Source organism: Glandiceps talaboti, chromosome 9 (assembly GCF_964340395.1).
Source record: "Glandiceps talaboti chromosome 9, keGlaTala1.1, whole genome shotgun sequence".
In the NCBI taxonomy this organism is placed as follows: domain Eukaryota; kingdom Metazoa; phylum Hemichordata; class Enteropneusta; family Spengelidae; genus Glandiceps; species Glandiceps talaboti.
The window spans coordinates 11786046-11796045 of record NC_135557.1 but is presented as its reverse complement, the minus strand read 5'-3'; the positions used below and the strand labels follow the sequence as shown (position 1 = coordinate 11796045).

The 10000-nt window shown below is 35.8% G+C and overlaps 1 protein-coding gene across 1 annotated transcript in view; it reads left to right on the top strand.

The window, feature by feature from the left end:
• Positions 1 to 5399, top strand: part of LOC144439813 (arylsulfatase B-like) — a 16104-nt gene extending 10705 nt beyond the window's left edge. The window contains exons 10-15 of the mRNA XM_078129046.1: positions 611 to 753; positions 1657 to 1715; positions 3255 to 3372; positions 4261 to 4316; positions 4593 to 4688; positions 5215 to 5399. Of these exons, the coding sequence (XP_077985172.1) occupies positions 611 to 753; positions 1657 to 1715; positions 3255 to 3372; positions 4261 to 4316; positions 4593 to 4688; positions 5215 to 5399 (657 nt within the window). The remainder of the gene's footprint in view (positions 1 to 610; positions 754 to 1656; positions 1716 to 3254; positions 3373 to 4260; positions 4317 to 4592; positions 4689 to 5214) is intronic.
• Positions 5400 to 10000: the final 4601 nt, after the last annotated feature.

Below are 10000 nucleotides of genomic sequence, written 5' to 3'. Positions count from 1 at the left end.
CCTAAAGACTAGATCGGTGCACAACTGACAACTTCACGATCGAGTTCAAATTCTCCACCGCATATGGGCCTAGTATCTTGCCATGTTGTTCCTCTGGACTGTGGGACCTGCTCTTTTCGTTACACCACAACTAAAATGTAATTCGATGATAAGTAAGACTGCAAAGTTAGATAACAAAAATGACCCAAAGTAAAAATATGATCTTTCCCTAATAGGGAACTTGCAAACCTGCCATGTTGAATATTGCATCATGGGAAATGTGATCTTAAATACTAACCAATTAGCATCGTAAACAATAATGTTACATAGTTTGTAACCACAAATGATAAATTCATAGTCACCTTGACCATTACGGGAGGTTTATTTCATCGGTAGCTCCAGATTAAGTATTACGATAACTACAGATTATCCCATAGTCCTTTGCGTCTGAGCATGCTCAGTCTGGATTGCAAGTTCCCTATTAATTTCCATTTTCTAGTATATGGCCCTCCCACAAGTACTGATTTTTTCAAAAGTGACGCCCCCTCCAAATTCCCGTGGCCGTACCCTTGTAACTACTGAAATTGTGTCTCTTAGTCTTTCTTTTGGTATCTATTGACATAAACTTTAGAATGGAGGGCCACAAAACGATGACAATGAAGGAATCAACTTTCCTCTAAAAGGAGGAAAGTCCACCTTGTGGGAAGGAGGAACGAGATCTCCCTCATTCGTTACAAGTCATCTACTCAAGAAAACAGGTTATAGGAATAAACAGTGAGTTATGTAGTCAAATTATATTCATTTCAATAAGTAAAAAAAAGATGTGTAACAATGTTGAACACTTAAAACAAATGATTGTATAACAAGCGTCTTGGTGTATGATAACTAGTCACAAAAACTTATAGTCTTGTATTGCTAGCTAGTATTGTAGTAATTGTGACTTAATATAGTTAGAACCCATGGCATAGGAATATAGATTTCAAAGGGCTTTCAGGATAGTGAAGAATGAAATGCTGGAGATAGGAAAAGAAGTGTTTTAGAGTAAAAACTGTGAATTTTACTGATTAGAGTTTGTTATGCTTCTCTGTGTTGTGTTGTGTTGTGTTGTGTTGTGTTGTGTTGTGTTGTGTTGTGTTGGGTTGTGTTGGGCTGTGTTGGGCTGTGTGGTGTTGTGTGATATTGTTCTGCATGTGATGTGTTCTTCTTTGTGGAGTCATCATGGGCGAATCGTTAGCGTTAATGGCTTTGAATCTGCAGGTTCAAACCCCTTCGCTGCCGTTTGTTTTTGAACTACTATGTCCTTGGGCAAGATTTGAATACGATTGTGCCTAGTCAACCAAACTATAACTGGGGACCTGTTAGGATATATGTTGCAATGTGAATGCTTTGATCCTATGCGTTTATAGGAGCTGCAATGCTGTGTATGGTTCTCATGGAGTTGAGGAGTAAAGGGCCGTTGTGCCTCTATAGATCCGTACCCGGGGTAATAATTGTAAAGCGCTTTTAGCACAGAGTGGGGAAACGCTATTTAAAAACTGACATATTATTAATCGATTACCTTGTGTAGTAGTAGTGTGTGGTGTTGTCCTGTGTTATGAAGTTCAAAGTATCCTTAAATGTGTTATGTCTTTTCTGGTTTATCTGTTCTTATATTAACTATGCTGGAAAATTTTACAGGATGCTGCATGTCGTGGACTGGTTCCCTACATTCATCAATTTGGCGGGTGGAACATTGGGTATGGAAACTAAACATATTCATTCGTGCATGTCATATTAAATGAAATAACAGTTTTATTAATCTATGCTATCTATTTTTATCATGTAAATAATTGAATAATTGAAATATGTAACAGGGAAAACATTGGACAATAAGCTCCGGTTCACGAGCAATTGCAAAAAAAAAAAAAATAGCAGATGTAAGCAAACCACTGGCCAGATTTAAACTGAATTCCTTCCTTCAAGGTAAAGTCTTTCTATCCCTACTCACAATAGTTGTTGAAGAGCAAAATTCTTAGGTATAGCCCTTTATTGGCAAATAGTTATACCAAACTATAAGATATCTGGGGTTGTATACCTATGATATTATATTCTAGTTACTGAAAATCATCAATTATGTAAATGAATAATCTATCTTTGTAGGACGCATATCAACAACGTGCACAAGGTACCAAATTATATTGAATTTAAAGCTTGTATTCTCAAATCATGAAATATACAAATCTCTGATTAAAATAAAAAAACCAACACCACTTAACTATATCAATGCATGAACCAAATGTACGATATTTAAAGTGTATATTTTCTTTAATAAAGCGTAATTACTGAAAATCTTGAATTATGCAAATGAAACATTACAACTAACAGCTACTTCAACAAGTATGTTAGAACATGTGCGCAGTGTTATGATTAACATATGTATGTACCAAATTATAGTGATTTTGAAGTGGACATGGCCTGGGGACATGGCCATTACTGAAATCATTAATTATGTAAACACCTCATTAAAACTAACAGTTACATCAATACGTTTTATTATGCACATGCGCCCTGGTATCAAAAGCGTATGTACCAAATTATACAGAACTTATAGCTTGTATTCATAAGATACAGTATGATTACCGACACTCATTAACGATGCTAAATGTTTCATTAATATTGACAGGTTGTTTAACAAAAATAACCTCTTCTAGTCATTACCCTAAAAGATATGTGCTCCAAATTTAGCTTGAATTGAGCCACCTGTTGATGAGAAAAGATGGCATGGACGGACGGACGGACAGACAGACAGACAGACAGACAGACAGACAGTGACACAAACAAACAGGCAGACAGACAAACAGACAGACAGGCAGACAGACCACCAGATAGACACAGACAGGGAGAAATTGACATACATACATACATACATACATACATACATACATACATACATACATACATACATACATATCTACCTACCTACCTACCTACCTACCTACATACATACATACATACAGACAGACAGACAGACAGACAGACAGACAGAAAGACAGACAGACAGACAGACAGATAGACAGACAGACAGACAGACAGACAGACAGACAGACAGACACACACACACACACACACACACATAATCCCTGAAATATCACCTTCTCTTTAGCGAGGTAAAAGGGTTAATGATTTAATTTAGCAATTGTATTTGACTATTGATCGCATTCATTCACTACACGTTTCTTCCATTTTTCTTTCAATAATGTGTTAACAAATGATTTACATGCGCAACACTTCTGTAGATCCAGTCAGGGATCACGATGGTTATGATGTATGGGGTGCTGTATCAAATGACGAACCCTCTCCCAGGAATGGATTTGCTTACCATATTAATGAAAGAGACTATCAATGGGCAGTCAGGTAGAACGATTAGGCTTTTAAATGATATATTGATACAAACAGACAGACAGACAGACAGGTAGACAGACAGGTAGACAGATTGACAGATAGACAGACAGACAGATATACATACATACATACATACATACATACATACATACATACATACATGTAAAGAACAGCAAGCCACACACAAACGTGTGTGTGTGTGTGTGTGTGTGTGTGTGTGAGTGAGTGAGTGAGTGAGTGAGTGAGTGAGTGTGTTTATGTGTGTGAGTGAGTCGATGAGGGTGTCACATACATACATGATTTTATCATAATTTCTCTCCTTCAGACTCGGTGACTACAAGGCAATAAATGGTACAAAATTGGGCAATAAAGGTGAGGAATTCTTTTCTAGATTTCTTTTCCAGTTGAAATTCAAACCATAATAAGGAACACACTAATTACACTATGCCACACTTGTAACCATGCAAAGTGTAAATACTAACACCATTTCTTGTAAGGCATAGTACTACTACATCTACACCAGCTCATTACATAGTTTACCTCCACAATGTAATGCTGAAATGGGGACATTTCAGAAACTAGTCATACTCTGATTTAAGAACCACAAAAAGACGAATTCCTTGGTTATTGTGAATCGTGTAATGTATTCTGTTAAATAAACATTTTTACCTAAATATAGGTAACGAGTGGTAAATATTTAGGGGGTTCTCACTTATCCAAATGAGTCGACTCCGCATAGACTCTAGTTCTACATAACATAATAAACAAGCAAATATGAACAGTTAATGTTGACTTAGAGTAGTGTTAAATTTAGGTCAGGTACAATGGGGGGGGGGGGGGGTTAGAGTCGACGTATCTGTAGTGTCCGACACAAAATTCCATTTGATCACCTAAGTTCAGGATTGCTGCTAAACGATTGGAACTCATGACAGCTATGCTAATGTTGAATGACATTGGTATGTGATCTTTGTCATGTACAAAAAAATATGTGTGAATAAATTAAACGACAAAAGTCATTACATGTAACGAAAAATGTGTGTCCTAAAGTGTTCAGTTAAAATATTGTAGCTTTATGGGGGGCAATGCAAATACAATAAAATTGACTTGTTAAACGTTTTTGAGGTCAGATATTTCCCGTGTGTACAAACATAATAAAAACCTAATAATCAGTTGTCCACAAAACCTTTAACTTTGTGAATTTTTACATGTTTACATATGTTGTTTATTTACAGCCAATTGGTCGCGCCCTCCTCCAGAAAACGACACGATTGAGGCAATAAGCTATTCAAATGTGAATTACCACGAGGTGTTACTTTATAACATAGCAGGTAATTATTCGCCATCAATTCAATTTTAATCAGTCTAGGCAACTGGAGTGACCATAAACAAGGTGATATATATATATATATATATATATATATATATATATATATATATATATACTGTGTGTGCATGCATGTGGCAATGTATATGCATTATTGGTTAACTTACCACAATTTTAAATTACGCCATTTACATACAATGCTTGAATCAAATGTTTGAATTCCACCAATAATAATAACAAGTGAAAGTTTGGAATGTTTCAATTAAGAATAGCATATTTCTTTTACCTAAGCAAATATGACCACCGGAAACATATGACTCAGCTAGTACCCCGTTAAAACAACAGAACAACAAATTTAAATCCTGTAATTCGTGCTTTAGTATGGTAAATTGAAGAATCCATTTTTGTAATTAGATATTAAGTTATTGGAAATTGTGCAAACAATTACAGGTACCATTTTTTAAAAAAGTATCACATATTTGCATAATTGTATTTACATATGTTATTTTCTTTCTCTTGACGTGATATAGATGATCCAAGTGAAACGACTGACCTGGCTGCCGATATGCCTGAGAAGAGGGATGAACTGATCGAAGAGTATGAAAAATACATGCAAAAATTAATGCCATCGGTCGACCCAGAGACTGACTATAACAATGGCTTTGCGGGCAACTGGGGCAATACTTATTCACACGGTTGGTGCAACGCGAGTTAAAGGTCCACTTCGTATCGGGGTGTTAGAATTTAGGCGTCTGTCTCATATTTTGCTGGCAGAACTATAGAAACAGTTGGGTCAGATGAACAGAATAGAAATACTTAATCTCTATGGCTCCACTGATACACTAATTTAAATGCAAGAACCTAGGACTGAAATCACGGCAATTAAGCTCTGTCTACATTCCCTGGTGGACGTATACAAAATATTCGTAAGCCCGTAATAGTTATTGCATTTAAGGTATGTTTTAAGACAAATGCTGTCCTCAATGAACGAAAAATACAATATTATATTAATAAAACCAGGCTGAAAATGGGTGGTACCTTACTACATCAAATGAAACTAACTTTCATGTTGTAAAACCACCTATTTTACAGAAATAATACTCTTGTAAATTTATGAATATTGTAATTTTGACATTTTGAGTTAGTTTTTTTAAATCTGAACTCAGTACTCAGCTACGAATAGATGGTGGTGAATTTTTAAAACAAACTGTTGTTCAATTAAACCTAAAATAATAGTGACTCTTTTCACGTCAGTATTGGGTAAATTTTTGAAAACGTATAGAAGCGCCAAATACTAAAAAACGCTTAAAATCCCCGCTCATTGTTTTTAAATGTTAATAAAATCACTGTCAGCTTTAACAACAATAATGGTGTTTTTTTTCCTAGAGTCCCATCTCACATGCTACACATGCATATAACATATATAGCAGAACGGCTAAGCATACTCTCTGGCGGTGCTTAGGGATGCCTTTCAAGGATAGCAAATGTACGCTTGTTAATTGTTCTTAAAAACGAATAGAAACATGATGACCATGACATTCAGTAACCTTCCAAAACTGTGCACTTGTACAGAAATTGGTAAACCTAGGATGCTGGTTGAGCTTATAGGCAACTTAACTTTGATATTACATTTCCCCCCCCCCCCCCTCCACCCACCAACTTTTACAGTTAAGTTGTCGCAGGGAATGGCAATCTCAAGTAACAGCTACTTAATACTCAGGAAATGTAATGGACAGCCTTTTGACATACCTTAATTCAATATCACTTTACTGACTTTACCTGGAATGTTTATCTCCTTAAGATGTTCACTTTCTGTAAGATACTCAGTCAATGAGCATCAGTTATATACGCTGTATAGATCAAGTAATAAAGCATTAACTTCAACTACAGTGTTGTCATCTTGTCATATTTTAAGGAGAGAGTGATTCCAAACATTGTGTGCTCCATATCAACACAAGGGTATTTGTGATACTCTATAACCTAGTCTGAGCTGTTATTAGGATGAGCTATTTGACTGCGCTATTGGAAAGGGTTGTTGAGATGAGCTCTTGAAAATGAAATAAAAATAAAAATATTGCACTTTGTCGAGAGTGGATTCAAATGTTGTGACTGAAGTACTCATACTATGCGGAATAACGGACTGGAAAGTCGGTAACTTGCCACAGCTTTGCACAAATTCCAATATTGCGAGGTCAGCATAATTCGCAAAACCATGTCGGCCCATGTGTGCTGACTCTATCATAGAGCCATGTACTCTTGAACCGTTCTGAGTTACCCAGATAAAGTATTATACTATTCTCCCGACGTGTAATCACGTGCACATGTTACGATTGAAGTATTTTCATTGTACATAGTTTCTTTTCAATTGAAAATTATATTGCCTTAAGTTCATCTACATGTTTCCGTTGCTTTACTGATTGGTTGTTTCTACTGTAGCCCCCTCTACGACAGAAATCGACACGTGTCAGCCATCAGTTTCCGTTTCTGGCGGAGTTCAATATTATTCCACCTCGGCTATCTATCTATCTATCTATCTATCTATCTATCTATCTATCTATCTATCTATCTATCTATCTATCTATCTATCTATCTATCTATCTATCTATCTATCTATCTATCTATCTATCTATCTATCTATCTATCTATCTATCTATACCTACCTATCTATCTATACATCAATCAGTCAATCAATCAATATATCTATACATCTAGCTCTATGTCTAAAAATCTATTTATACATCTATCTACATGTACATCTATACATCTATACATGTCTTTCTACTGTGTGTATGTCTGTATATCTGTCTATCTGTCCCCATCCATCCTCTCGTCTGTCTGTCTATCTATCTATCTATCTATCTATCTATCTATCTATCTATCTATCTATCTATCTGTCTGTCTGTCTGTCTGTCTGTTGTTTGTCTGTCTGTCTGTCTGTCTGTCTGTCTGTCTGTCTGTCTGTCTGTCTGTCTGTCTGTCTGTCTGTCTGTCTGTCTTTATCTTCATCCGTCCCTCTCTCTGTTAGTCCATTCATTTGTCTCTGGGTCCGTCCGTCCAACAATACCTTCCTCCATTCATCTATCTGTCTATATATCCATCCCAAACTTATCCTTCGCTAAACTTTGATGTTGGTTATTTCATGGTGAATGAACTGTGTCTACGACTGTCAATAAGTATTATCACTGTGACTGGGTTTAGAACAATGGATTGCAAGGTGTATATTCGACACATTTTAGAACACACACAGTGCTGGTACAAATCAAATAACTACCACATTGTCTAATGTTAGAAATGTGTCCTGTCCAAGGGCATCTCTACACATGTATGTGCATCAAGGAAGTGATCTTGGGATGTAGCCAAATTACTCCTGCCCATTGTCTAAAAACCGCTAAAGCACTTCTGCTCATATTATGTATTTATATTTTTCAAAATGAGCATGTTTCAGTATTATTATTTAACGTTATCTTGCTGAACTTGAACATATAAATATTGTGTTTTCCCACACTTCCTTGTCTGTTAGTAAAGCTGTTGGCACTTTTTCAACAGCGCCATCAACTACAGTAACCATACTGTAAACCTAGCTACTTATTCTTACCACTAGAAACGAAGTTCTAAGCTAGTTCTCACATAATTAATTATTACCAGTTTGCTACATTTCATTCATGTATAAGAAGACATTTTAGTCACTACTTATTGTTGCATTTTTTGTTTCCCAGCGAAATAAGCAAAAATAAATCTCCTGAATTAGTGAAAACTTCCAGTTTTACAATAGCTTACAGACACATGTGAAGTTATTTTATTATTATTTTCGTTCCTGACTTTAACGGCTGAGAATTTAGTAATGTGAAAACTGAAAATGTTGACCTTAAACAGTTCGTACTTAAAAGTACCATTACGACTAAAACCCATGTAGAGATCCTTGAATTCGATATAACCTGACTGTACAGTTTCTTTGTTCGATTTTCATTTTTCACATATGGGTACATACCGATATATTCTGGTATATACATCAAATGAATTTTTGCGAGTAATTTGCATAATTAGTGATTTAAACTACTGTGAATACAATTAGCTGACATCTGGTTATTTCATCATTTTATTAAAATTGGTCTTTTATCATCTTATGTTATCACATTTGTACGCTGAACAAGAGGTATTTAATTCATTTGCATATGGTATATTAATGAAAGCTGCAGTTTGATGGCTGTCAAACATACCTTTCAAGTGGTAGTAATTACCTCCTGTTACCATCATTCTTTACAAATATGATGAACGGTCAGTGTTAACAAATTATACTTGAACAATGCCATGAAATTGACCAAGGTCGATAAGATGCTCTCTTTCTTCAGAAACATTATATTTCAAAACGAACTGGGCAGTGTCCGTTCCTCCGGTATATTCATTTCTTTTTTAATAATTATATTCATACTGGAAAACAGTAACAAAGAAAGTTGTATCACAAGGAAACATGTTACTACCACTGGCACAGTACTACTGGATGATTGCAGTAGTGTGTGCGATTAAATCAATAATAATCCCATACCCTCGTACTCAAACCTTACTTAACGTATGAATAGTGATTTTCAAGAACTTCATAAGAATTTTAATAATAGTGTGATTTTAAACTCGTTGATATATTTTAAATTTGTAAACATACATGATGGGCGAATGGTTAAACTGGCTAGCTTGGATTCTGTAGGTTGCAGATTCGAGTCCCATCGTTGCTGTTTGTTTCAGAGTGGCTAAAGTCCTTGGGCTGTATAATTGGGGACCTGGTAGGAAGTATAAAGGGCTGTTGTGCCGCTATAGATTCATGGCATGGGTAATAATTATAAAGCGCTTGGAGCACAAAGTAGATAATCACCTTTATAAAAAACAAACATTAGTATTACTAATATTATTATTTGCTCCCCCACCTACAAATTGCCCCCGTCAGACATTTGCTCCATGGACGACTGCCCCAGCATAATGCAAAAAATAATCGAAAGGAGAATGTCTGGACAATTGCAACCGATATGAACCTAATCTTTATTCTGTCGTATGCACGCAAATGTGTACCCTTTTAATGTATGTGTATATTTCAAGCATATTATTAGTGGCGATGGTAGTAATGGCTACATTATTGCAGGTTCTCTACAATGTGTGAAGGTATAACACGTAAGGAATCGTTCTTATCAAATAAACCCTGACCAGTGTATAACAAGTAGCGTTCTATCAAAAAGATACTGAACATTGTATAGTCTATTGTTTGAATGGTTTCTTTTCTTTTCCTAGAGGTACGTCAATAGTGGCAATGCTCGGATTGCCATAAGACAC